Source organism: Zeus faber, assembly GCF_960531495.2.
Source record: "Zeus faber genome assembly, chromosome: 4".
NCBI lineage: Eukaryota > Metazoa > Chordata > Actinopteri > Zeiformes > Zeidae > Zeus > Zeus faber.
In genome coordinates this window covers 4,996,087-5,008,873 of record NC_137191.1, presented here as the reverse complement: position 1 = coordinate 5,008,873, position 12,787 = coordinate 4,996,087, and the positions used below count along the sequence as shown (strand labels likewise).

The window sequence follows — 12,787 nt, the reverse complement described above, 5'->3', positions numbered from 1 at the left end:
GTTTGGTGGGAGAAGTGTTCGTGTATCTTTATTCTAGGTGTAGGTCGCTGTACAATGCCGTGGGCCTCCACGTGGTGTGGTTGGTGCGTTTTCTGTGTTAAAAACAAATCAATGCGGCGATTCAGTCCCATTGTTTTGATTTCTGAATCGATAATCAGTCCTATTGTGTATGAAATACGATTTTTTTTTTGTTGTGTGTGGGTGGGTGACGGCAGGATCAATTTAACAGTTTTTCAACACAATTCAATTCATTCATTAAAAACAATTGTACAACATTGAACAACAATTGATTGTTTTCCTCTTTAAATGCGTTAACAATGGCGGCCCTCATTTCCAGCCCGAGTGTTAATGCTTCTGGGCGTGTGTGCGGATGGTTGTATTTTAAGTGTGTGGGATTGAGCGCGCATGTAATTCTGCGTGTGCACGATGGCCGAGGAGACTGAGCAATTCTGCGCTTTTGTGTGCGTGCGGGCGTGGGCGGATGTGTGTGTGTACGCACACAGTGTGTGTGTTCACCATGTACATTATGTGTCTGCGTGTCTGCTTGTGTGGTGATTTGAATGCACGTCTGGGTTTCTGATTGTGTGTATGTGTGTGTGCGTGCGCGTGCGCATCCGGATCAGAGGTGGTGTTAGGATGTGCATGTGGAATGTGACACCTCAGTCGTCCCAGACAGACCCCTCGACTCCCCCATTTTCCTCCGTCGCTTCATTCATTTGCCGGCTCTTTCCTTCATTCATGCCCTCGGCCGCTCCAGCCAACGTACGAGCCTCGCGTGTCTGCCGGTTAAAGTTCTGCCCCCCCGAGCCGAAAGCAGAGTACGAGCGAGTATTTAATTGGAGCCGAGAATGGTTGCGTCACTTCAAATTCATCGTTATCACAAGTCGCTTTATCTATTCAGAAATTGAAACAATGGAATTGAATCGTGTTGTAGTATCTCTTTCTTTTTTTTTCTTTACCCAGCCCCACTGTGTATGTCTCTGTGTTCATGTGTGATATGCTATTTACAGTGCTTTTCCCTGGTGTGTGTGTGTGTGTGTGTGTGTGTGTGTGTGTGTGTGTGTGTGTGTGTGTGTGTGTGTGTGTGTGTGTGTGTGTGTGTGTGTGTGTGTGTGTGTGTGTGTGTGTGTGAGACCGGCGACATGCTCCGTCTCACACAAGGACCCAAAGGACTGGAAGATGTAGCATCCTCCCTGGAAAGAGTGCATTGTGGGTAACGGGGGTACCCGCTTGGGAATGACGGGGTCTTTATGAATGTAGTAAGTGTGTGTTTTTGTTCTGTGTGTGTGTGGGACGCGCACACCGTTGATACAGCTGTTTTGATCACCAACTCCTGGCAGATGTCACTGTCTCGCTGTCATGCACAGTCAGAGGGTTTTATTTTTACAGTAAATATCAATGAGGTTTAATCAATATTTTTCTTGTCTGTTATATCTATAATTTATTTGTGTATATTGATTGTGCAATAAGGTTCTTATTTACATGTTTCTGTGTTATAGAGCGATCAATAGCCCTTCCAAAAAATCCAACCAAAAAGGTGTCTTCTCCTTCCAGGGTGGCTTGGAAAGTAATGGTGCCGTTTGGGCACCACTGATACAGTTTTAATTGCCGTATATAAGGAAATTAAAATTGAAAAGAGGGAAAGCTACCCTTTTCATATCAAGGACCCTCAATTTGATCTGCATTAGGCCACGGACCTCATTTGATTATGTTTAGTCCCTGGGTCCCCGATCTGAGAAGATGTTTATTGTTGGATATGACAAAACCTGTGTCTACTTAAGTTCCTACGATAGAGATAACAGTGAATCTATAATCAAAACAATCGTTATGGTACATCATTTAATGGTGTAAATGAAATAACGGTGCCGTCTGACTATTAATCATTTTGCCGGGGACCGCCTGAAACCTCTCGGCGGGGCCCTGGGCGGGGGTCCACCCAGACTCCAAGTTGAGAACCACTGATCCACGGTGAAGTCAAGTCAGTGTAAAAGGAAAAAGCACAGTCAGACGTCTCAGGTCATTAAGACCAACCAGGCAGGAGGAGGGAGCCCACAGCTGCTAGGTCTGCAGGGCGGTGCAGCTCTGTGTTTGCCTTGTTTTTTCTCGCGTGTATCCTCTTTTTGCGTGTACGTGTCGGTCCATCTGTGTGCCTGTGTGTGTGTGTGTCTGTTTCCTCAACTGAACTCTCCCTGTTCAAGGTGGGCCTTGTGAGTAGAGAATCAATAGAAGCCACCCAGCTGAGGCTGCTGAGTGCTGGTGTCAGTGTCTTCTCAATGCTGCTTGGAGCGCATGATGTAACACACACACACACACACACACACACACACACACGCGCGCGCCTAAATCTCTGCCTACCTTATTGACCACACCCACCAACATTAACATCAAACTCAAACTTTCTCTTGAAGAAGGTTCTTAATGTTTGTGGTAAATTTAGCCAGTGTCATTACATTTTTCAGGTAAATTATGTAAGATTGTAATAAATGTTGGAAAGATAAACATTCAATACACTTAAATGCATTGAGGGAATGATATTCTAGACTATGAAATATGGGGCAGGTGTGGGTGTTTAATATATTTAGCCGGTATTCCCTGTTGTAGGTTGAGGCGTTTTCCTTTGAAGTAGAAATCATCGTCATAACAGACACATACTGTAAATTCACATTATATGAAGTATTTACACAACTTTTAATGCTCTATAATAATGCTCTGGATAAACTGACCTATTGTGCTGCACGGTGCCATACGACAGAGTTTTATGACTACAGGCCGTCATAAATGAAAGCATGAGCCAGCTTGCATATTTGCCAATTGTACACAGATGTGATTACATACGTGATATATGATATGTGCACACACTTGTGAACTTGACAGTTTATGTAAGCGGGGATTGCTCATTTGCAGGGTAAACTCTCATCAATAACTACACTTCTCTGTGTCTGATTCATCAACCCCAAATCAGAAAAGTGTTTCAGGGCTTTCAGCTGGAGGGCTGAAGGGGGAGGTGAGGAAGGTGGGTTCACCGGTGTCCTCTCTGCGTCCCGCCCCCTGCCTCCTCGCCGCCCGACTTCTATTTTCTACCTTTGTTTGTGTCTCTGTGCCGAAATAAACGAGGGCTTTTCACTGTTCTTTACTAGGCGTGGAATCAGATGAAATGGCGACGCTTCTTCATTTGAAATGCTTGTTTCAGGGTGGTCGCTGGCCATTGGGTGGGAACTGTACACTTAAAATCACATACGTAGACAAAGAAGCAGCCTTTCAGGGTACTTTTTTCTGTTCTTTTTATTCACCTGTCACTCAATCTTTCTCTCATTCCTCCACGATATTCAAGCACAGTTGAGTGAGGCTTCCAGGTGGCTCTCCATAGAGTTCAGCTGGGTCTTGGACCTGCAGTTGGGACGATGTGAAAAATGTCGGTAGAGAAAACAAAATGTTAAAAGCATTGTGGAGTATGTGGTGTGTTTTGAGCAGCCACACCTGTCTTGGGTGTAGGTCATTGGGCCCCGGACCAGTGTGGCTGTTTGCCTGTTGCGCGTTACATTAATCAACAAGCAACGGGTAAAACCCCCATCCCCACACACACACACACACACACACACACACAGGAGAGGAGCCCTTGTCAGGACATGTTGTCCCTCTGCTCCGGGCTTGTTCCACCTAGCCCCCTCTCTACAATAAAGCTGGTGTTCTTCTACCCCGTCGTCTGTGTCTGTGTGACAGGGGGCCTTGAAACGCCACTTGTTTGGCGTGTGGCAGGCGGAACTGCCACAGAGTCCTTATCTTTTTTCTTATTAAATATTCATCATTCATCATTACGTTTGTATTTCCTGAAAAAGGGCACAACCTAAAGCAAAAGGGCTGCTTATCACATCCACTGTCCAATGCTCGTACCGTTCATTCATCAACTGCATCTGTTCATTTCCGGAACAGTGTGTTGGCATGCCTGGGTTTGAAAGTGTTGGGACAGAATGAGAGACGGGGAGAGGGATCCAGGCAGAGATGAGCAGTAACCAGATACTGCAGAGAGCTACTCAGAGACGGAGGCATTAGTAAAGAGCAATGCGAGGGTGAGATGGAGACATTGGAAGCATTAGAACATCGCAGCGTCTGCGCGGCTGGTTAATGCGGAGGGCGTGTTATTAACTTCCACTTAAAGCATCTGATAGCGCACGCGGCCGCCCGGCGAGGTAATGGACGTCGCGCCGGTGTGGGGAGCGTGGTTGCGCCTCTGCCATGTGGCGGCCGCGCTTGAGTTGTGCCCATCGATGGACAGTGTTGCCTCCTTAGCGCGGGACAAGCATCCTAAACCTGAGGCTGTTGACCCGAAATTGGGGCCTCGGCTAAAAACGTGAACAGACAACGGATCAGCACAGTGAACGCACACATGGCCAGGCTGACGCACATGCTCTCAGATGGGAGTTTAGGACTCATCAGTCACACTCGTGCCGGCTGACGCATCGCTGCATACTTTCCCATTGTTATGGTGAATAAAGGAGCGTAATGGAGGACGGCAACCTGCTCCAGTCGTGTTATTTGGCTTCGCTGTTGTGACAAGCTGCATTCCTCAATTTTCTCCGCCCGCTTTTTAAAAAGACGAACCTAAAGCCCTCCCCATGACCAATAACTAATGGGTTTTCCCCGCTTTACGAGATGCGAGATTATGTAAAAAGAAATTGGGTTTAGCTTAAGGAAGATTCTATAAAAAAAATAAATAAAATAAAAGTTCTATAAATGCTCCAGTAATATAATGTATCAGTTTTGCATCAGTTCAGGTTTGAATGAATTATTGCCGAACGTGGAGCCGCATGGCCGCTCTCTTCTAGTATCCTCCCTCCTACTTTTTTTTTTCGGAGCCCGGTGGGGACGTCCGATTTTACTGGGGCCCTACAGAAAGTGGAGTTGAAAGAAGGGGAAAACGCACCCATAAATGTTCAAAGATCACATAAAAAAATGCAGATATGTGTACTTTAGGTGCCCGTAGCCTGGATAATTATGTTAGGGTATGTGGGGTTTTTTTTTTTTTTTTTTTTTTTTTTTACATCAAATGACCTCAAATTAATATTCCAATTAGATTGTGTGGTCGGACACCAGATTCCTTTGAGCTGAGTGGTGTCTTTAGCACCTTCAGTGTCCCTGTGTTTGAACACTGAGGCCGGCTGGCAGGTGACTGTGTGTTTGAACAGGCTGATAGCGCTTGGCCCGGGCCACCCCTGCTCCAATCCACTGTTTGTGTATTTCCTCGTTGGCCCTTCGCTTAGTGTCGGCTCGGCCAAAGCTCCGGTTTTGATAATGCAAACAGGCTCTGCGAGACACCCGCCGGCGTCGCGTCTCCACCCGACAGTGAAGCAGTTCATCCAAGCAGGAAACCACAACCAAAGGAAGAACTTGATGAAAAAAAGAAACGCAACCGGTGACATTGTCAGTATACTGTACTCAACACCAAGTTTGTTCGGACGTTCACCATACCGCAAGGGATTGTGAGTGACATTACCAACAATGTGATATTGGGAACAATTGCAGATAGGTGGGTCTGTGAACTTTTGATGAACTGGTGAATAGTTTGTGTTGAGCTTCGCAGGATAATAATAACCAACACGTTTGGTTTTACTCAGTTAATACACGAAGCGGCTCATAGCAATGCTAACACCACTGACCTTGTACTAACCCAGGGCGTTGGGGCCTCTCAGTTATTGTTCCTCCCTTATATCTCCTGTGCTGTGTCTGACAGCTATTTCATAAAATTCAAAGTCTTAATCCACTGCCAGCATACCAAGCAGGTTCAGAGCTTTTCTGAGATTTTCCCCTTTCCCCGGGTCGGGGGTTAAGACTCAATTTCAACGCGAAATTTGAAGCCTGTGAAGCCGTTTGCGACTGTACTGGGATGAAGGATAGAATAGAAATGAACTTGACTTGACTAAGCCGGTACCTGCGGACTACCTGCTGCGGACAAATACATTGCAAATCCATCACTTTGAAGGCTATGAAGGATTTTCAGGCTCAGCGTATGTTAATATAAATCCGTCAGAATTTACAACTTAAGAGTTTGAAGGCTTCAGAAATACAATGAATTGATTTATTTTTATTAATTATTATTATTATAATTATTTTGTTGTTATTTTGATTATTTTCTATTCAGTGGTTTGTTTGTATTTAGAATTTTTCTTTTGCTATTTTCATATGTAAAAATATCACAAATTATTCATGTATCATCATTTCAGTGACTATTTGTTGTGTGTTGCGGGGAGTCAAGAGTGTCACGGCCTTTCTGCTTCCATCTGTATCTGTTGAGTTTCATTGTTTTCATAAACCACTCTTCCACCCAGTCATCACTCTGCCCCCCACTCCGCCCTCCTTCCCAGGACTGAAGACCTACCTGATCTCGCCGGAGCACGACGACCAGTGCGGCTGCTCCCCGCTCGGCCTGCCAGGCGTCGGGTTTGCCGAGGTCCGGCTGCCGCCCTGCCCCGGACCCCACACCCCGGACTTCATCGCTGGCGGGGCTCAGGACGCCGCCCTGCCCTTGCTTGCCCACGGAGCCCCGGACAGGACCACCAGAGTAGGTCCCCGGGCCCTCGGTATTCACAGTGCAATTGCACGATTTCACGATTCCAAAATGTCGGATGTTTTATTCTTTGAGTTTTTAAGTTTTACTGCCTGGAGCCTGCATCCAGACTTTTATAACTGACTAATATATAACAACATAACAATTCTCAATCATGTGAAGAACTTTGAGGGACTCAAGTCTAGTCATAATTAATATTCATTAACTGACCTTTGAGTGAAATATAGGTCAACTCAACAGGTAGCTCCCTAATTTGATTCTTTGATGTGATTGGCTGCATTTAATTATATAGGTATTTATGATGACATCATGAGTATCAGAAAAAAAGATGGTACAATATGAACTAGGGGCACTCTTTTGAAAAATAGTTTTAACAATTCCTACTTTTTATGCATATACTACACTTATTTTCTCAGCGGGAAGAGACGGTACAAAATGCAGGACGAGTAAAGTTCTGAGCGATGTGACACATTATGTGTGGCATCGTAATGCCAACACTGCAGCTGCTCCACGTCTATTTAATTTCCTTCATTTGTTTACAGTCCCACCGCCTCCACCAATCTTCTGTCCTTGTGTCTCCAGTCTCCCTTCGTGCCTTGTAGTGTGGTCCTGTCTGCGGGCGGAGAGCCGGGTGATGAAGGAGCTGTTAATGGCCGCCAGGACGAGCACAGGACCGGCAGTGCCAAGGTAAGAAAAACAACAAAACACAAAGACGCGCATGTGTGGAAATTTGCGAATGTACAGGAACACCGGTTCGGTCGGGAAACCTCGGCTTTTATGACCGAGTCACCTGCGTCACACTGAGCACAAACATTCAACTTGAGTCCCGTTAGGTCTTGGCTGCAGTGGCAGCAAACAAACATCTGCGTCGCTCCGTCCAAACTACCACGTCAGGGTTGAAAAAAACAAACCGGTATTCCGACATGATTCAATTCTATTGTTTCAATCTCTATATCGATTTGGAAAATTGCAATATTGATATGCAATACTGAAGTACTGAGCTTAAATGAAATAACACCATAGTCGTAAATTAATTCAGAATGTATTTCTGTTTTTGACTGACTTTGTTCCGTGAAAGATTTTGTCAGGTATTTGAAAGTGAAAAGTTTGGAGCAATTCTCATAATGTATTAAATGTCAATACATTGATGTGGAACGGCACCCTGAGTCGTCTCACCAATATCGGATTGAATCGATTTTGAATTACCCCTCATATCGAAATTCAAACAAACTCCGACACGCTTCGAAAAAATCGAAACGGCTGCGCTCGCCTTTCTGCTAAGCTCGGGAAACAATATGACGGTGCTTTCGCCAAACTCCAGCCCGGCTCCGCCTGAAGAGATCTGCCTCCGTGTGCACGTAGCGGGGTACGTGCGCGGTTTATGGGAGATATGAAAGCAGATCGATCGCCACCAAAGCAAAGGTCTATATTTCATTGTATATTCACCAGTAAAGTCTCGTCATTCTTCTGGGGCGTCGTCCTGGCAAAGGTAAATATTGTATACAGCCGTCGACATTTCCTAAGAGCCCTCTCTCTCTCTTTTACCTTTTCTTCATATTCTCATGCTCCGTCCTCTTCATCTTCTTCTCCTCTCATTCCCTCCTGACTAGTCTTCTCACACTTTTGTTGGTTGTAGGTCTCGTTAAAATATGTTTTCCCCTCATTTGGGGTCACACGGGTCAGGACCCAGAACGTGAGCTCCTCACCACAATACGTGACAGATCTGAGGGGGGAAAAAACAAAAAATCTGCGTTTGATATATATAAATGTTTGGCCCTTATCTCAAGAAAATTTGAGGACCGGACATTGTGCTCAGAAGGAAGCAGCTGGAATGCTGTGTGTACCTGGGATGTTAAACCTCGGGGATAGATTCCTTCCAGTTCGTACCTTGCTTTTTGCTGCCGCTGTTTAAAACCTTCCTCAGCAGTGTTTTCTTCTACTCCTCCCCCGCCCACGTCCCTAGTTTGTCCCGGGCCACAGCCCACGTGCGGCCAACGGGCTGCTGAGTCCTCCGCTGGAGGGCCCGGCTAAGGACAGCCAGAGCTCTCTGTGCGACATGCTCCAGGAGAAGGAGAAGAAGACCGGGACCGGGACCGGGACCGGCACCAGCGCCGGCATGGCAGGGGGAGCCGGCGCGGCAGGGGGCACCGGCACGGCGGGGGGGATGGACCACTCCGCCCTCATCCCGCTCTACAAGAACCTGAGGGAGAAGAGCGACGCCCAATTTGTGGGCGTCATCCGAGAGGACAGGTGGGGGTTGAATGACCGGATGGTCATGCAGAACAATGGCTCAGGTTGTACTTGGCCAGTCATGTGGTGGAATCTATTGTTACTATATTTCTTTGTTTTACACCATCCTTTGTGAGCATTACTGACAGCTGGCTGTCAAATAGGGACACATTTATAATCATTTTAAGCGATATGAACTAAAACCACCACCAATCCATGTGAAAGATCAAATAAATTCAGGTACAACTTGGACTTTAAACCTGCTCCTCTTTCAAAGGGGTTGTGGAGCTGCAAGCAAAGATAGAATGATTTTTAAGAGCTATGACATTGCTATGATGACAGCTATGACTTTATATTTATTTTTGGTCATGAGAGAGGGTCTCATTTCATTTGCACCTAGCGAACTCTGATGTCTCGTGAATTTACAGTTTTACGTTCCTGGTGTTCCTCTGATTCACAGTTTGATGAAGGACTATTTCTTTAAGCCGCCCATCAACAAGATCAGCCTCAATTTCCTTAAGAGGCCTCTGGAGCTGGCCTACCGCAAAAGCTATCAGAAGGAGGTACTTGGAAACACACACACACACACACACACACACACCCACACACCCACACACACACACACTGGGGGAACTTGGGAACATTAGCTTCGACATTCCCTCAGTATTTCCACTATTGTAAGGCGGCTTTGTCCAAGGGGATTGGGATGTCAACCTTCCTGATACTATCCATGTGCAGGTGTCTGTTTTTGCGTGTGTGTGTGTGTGTGTTTAACATACTGTACATGTATGCACACAGACACACTTTCCTCACTGCACTACACCAGTACAATTACGTGGGAAAATATAAACCATGCTTCATACAGACATTCAGACATGTTTCCAAAACAGCAAATCACATCAATTCAGGAATCGTGACAGAAATCCCCTAATGGCCTAAATCTGGATGTTTTTATATTGAGGGGAGTTGATACGGTTCAGGAAAGATGGGAGAGCAGCGCCCCCTTGTGTTCAGCGTGTTCCCTCCCTCCCTCCCTCCCTCCCTCCCTTCCTCCCTCTCGCAGGTGAAGAACCAGGCGCAGGTTCAGACGTTCGCTAGCGCCACCTTCAGCTCCTTCCTGGATGTACTCCTCAGCTGTTTTGTCTTCCTGGCACTCACGCTGGCCTGCTTCCTGCCGCCGTTGGTGAGCCCGGCCAGCACCACGGCCCCGGGCCCCATCGCCCTGGCCCTGGGCCCCCTGGCCGCCCTCCTGGAGCTGGCCTCCCTGGTGCTCTCCATACGGTGAGAAGGACGCACACACATTGGATTACGTAGCTATCCATAGAGGCAAAGAGACGATGAGAACCTACTACCCGGGAAACTACAATTTCGTTTTACAATCTTTAATCCATGCAAATAAAGCCGAGGGGGGATTTTGAGAAAACGTTAAAACAACAAAATCGACATTTGACAAACCTAAGAGACGAAGCCTAAACATAAGATAGAAACACATTAAAACAATAATCAAACAGGGAATGACTGTGCAGTAGGGCTGTCATGATCATTCCATTGTAGTTGGTGATACATTGTCTTACAATTATGATCAACAGTATAATTTTCTTTTTTGTTAATTTTATGCCATTATGATCGTAAAAACTTTTAATTGTGAAATGATCCACCTTATGAGGGAGTCCTTGGAACATAAAAACTCAGCTAAGTTGCCTCAACCCAAATCATGTTAAAGCGAATAATTCACATTTAGTTTGTTTTGACGTTTCTGACATTGGTATGAAACCCCCTCTTGGAACATTTGAAAGATCTGGTTTTAGTGTGTACAGCCGCGGCAGTAAATTGTGCCACGTGTCTTCCTCTCTCAGTTCAAAAGAGCGATAATACAATGTAAAAAAAAAAAAAAAAATCGAGATGTGAGCAAATAAACATTCTGATAGACCTATGCAGTTTTACAATGGACCTGAGATGTGCAGATGTGCACTGTAAAAAAAAAAAAAGTCGATATGATGTTTGTTGTTACTGCTATTTTTGTCACTGCAAATAGCACGGAATCTATTGACGAGCATAATGCCAGTGCTACGCAGAAGGACACAAGTGCTGCAAGAGTTTGAATGTGGAGGTCGACATTGAGTTTTAATAATGCAGCCTGGCGTGTGCTGCTGCAGGTTTCTCCCCCAGATGCTGTGTGTTCTGGCCAAGTGGGGTAGGGCAGGGGGGAGGGCAGGGGGAGGGCAGGGGGAGGGCAGGGGGAGGGCAGGGGGGAGGGCAGTGAGGTGGCGATGGGGATGGAGTGAACTTGGCTCCGGGAGTTTTTTTTGTTTGTTTTGCAGCTGAGATTTTCTTTAAAGTGCTGAACGGTGTTTCTCTGTTTCCTCTCCCTCCGCCCACGGCTCTTCTGCTGCAACTGTCTGTCTTCCTGCTCACTGCTTCTCTCTCTCTCACCTTCCCTCCTCCTCTCTCCTCCCCTCCTCCCCCATTCTCTCCTCCTCTGCCCTCCTTCCCTCTCCTCTCCTCCCCCCTCCTCTTCTGTCCTCCTCTCCTCCCCTCTCTCTCCTCTCCTCCCCCTTCTCTCCTTTCCTCTCCTCCCCTCTCCTCTCCTCTCCTCCACCCCCCTCCTCTCCTGTCCTCTCCTCCTCTCTCCTGCAGGATGGCCTTCTATCTGGAGGAGGTGATGAGCTGCACCCGCTCCCTGTTGAGGGTGGTCTCCGCCTGGCTCCCCCGTCACGTGATCGGGGCGGTGCTGGTCTCGCTCCCGGCCGTCTCCGTCTTCTCCCACTTCACCTACGTCCTCCACCTTCCGCTCCAGGTATCGCCATGGCGACCTCATAGCGGTTCTGTTTGTTCAACACGCTGTCCGGAAAAACACAAAGCCTGCTTGTTTGGAAAGTTTGTTTGAAAGAAAGTCGCGTAATATTAATTTAAGGAAAGCGGTTGAGCTTTAATCCACAAAACGTATACCTGGGGATATTTTCCAGTGTTTACAGAGTCCTCCAAAAAAAAAAAAAAAAAAAAAAAAAAGAAGAAAGATGAAATGCTTACTACTGGAATTTATCACTGCTGCGACGACTTATTGTAGTGCTGCTGCTACACCTTTTTCTACTGTAGTTTCTCTTCTCGTAGTTACTTTTGCAAATTGTGGTAGCTTCACATTCCAAAATACAGTATATATTTCCACCTGCTCCCCACTTTGAAGCCGGGAGAGCGCAGTCAGTGGCAGAACCCTCCTACGGGCAAGCGTTACAGCCGCAATACACTTCAGTTACAAGAGGGATTTAAAGGACACGAGCCGCTATTTCTCTATGAAGCCAATACATTCATCATTCATCCTCTGTCAAGCTACGGCTTTTCTCCCTTGGATAGCATCTGCAAAACCAATAACGTCTTTATGTCGCTGCTACCCAATAAGACAAGGCAAGTTTATTTGTATTTCAACACGTTTCATACACACGTGCAACGATATAAGAACAAAGAAGAATAAAAGCCTCGACATAAAAAGCTAAAATCAGATAAAAGGACACGGGTCCAATTCAAAACCGACCTAGATGCTAAAACATGGCGGCACTCTAACTTGCACCCACTTAGTTCGATAGAAGTCAAACCCAATTAGGAACTCAGCACGTAACTGACACTACTGTAACTAGTAACTGCACGCGCAGGAATAACAACACGGGACTAAAATTCCGCCCACCCAGAGCAACGGCCGCGCCCACCCAGACCCCCTGGATACAGAGCGACCCTGGTGCTGTGGCGCTCAGAGCCGGCGGAAGTCTGACCGTCCCGTCTTGTTCTTGAGGTGGCTCGCTGCTCGTAAGATGCGTTTGGGTGTCTTGTTTTGCCGATTACATTCATCGCCCCCACCCCTCCCCACCCGGTCTTCCTCCGCTACACATCCTTCGGGGCGTGCAGATCAAAGCCGCCGTCCCTGGGATAGAGCGCTTCATTAGACACGGAGATTTTCTGGACTTTTCTGCCTTTGAAGATATTAGAACGGAATAACAGTCTGGA

General features: G+C 46.6%; 1 protein-coding gene across 1 annotated transcript in view; it reads left to right on the top strand.

Moving 5' to 3' along the window:
* LOC307228987 (adenylate cyclase 9) overlaps positions 1–12,787 on the top strand; it is a 38,215-nt gene that overhangs the window by 14,771 nt on the left and 10,657 nt on the right. Inside the window, exons 2-7 of the mRNA XM_079998857.1 lie at positions 6,360–6,556; positions 7,145–7,249; positions 8,526–8,812; positions 9,252–9,354; positions 9,855–10,072; positions 11,429–11,588. Coding sequence (XP_079854983.1) covers positions 6,360–6,556; positions 7,145–7,249; positions 8,526–8,812; positions 9,252–9,354; positions 9,855–10,072; positions 11,429–11,588 — 1,070 coding nt within the window. The remainder of the gene's footprint in view (positions 1–6,359; positions 6,557–7,144; positions 7,250–8,525; positions 8,813–9,251; positions 9,355–9,854; positions 10,073–11,428; positions 11,589–12,787) is intronic.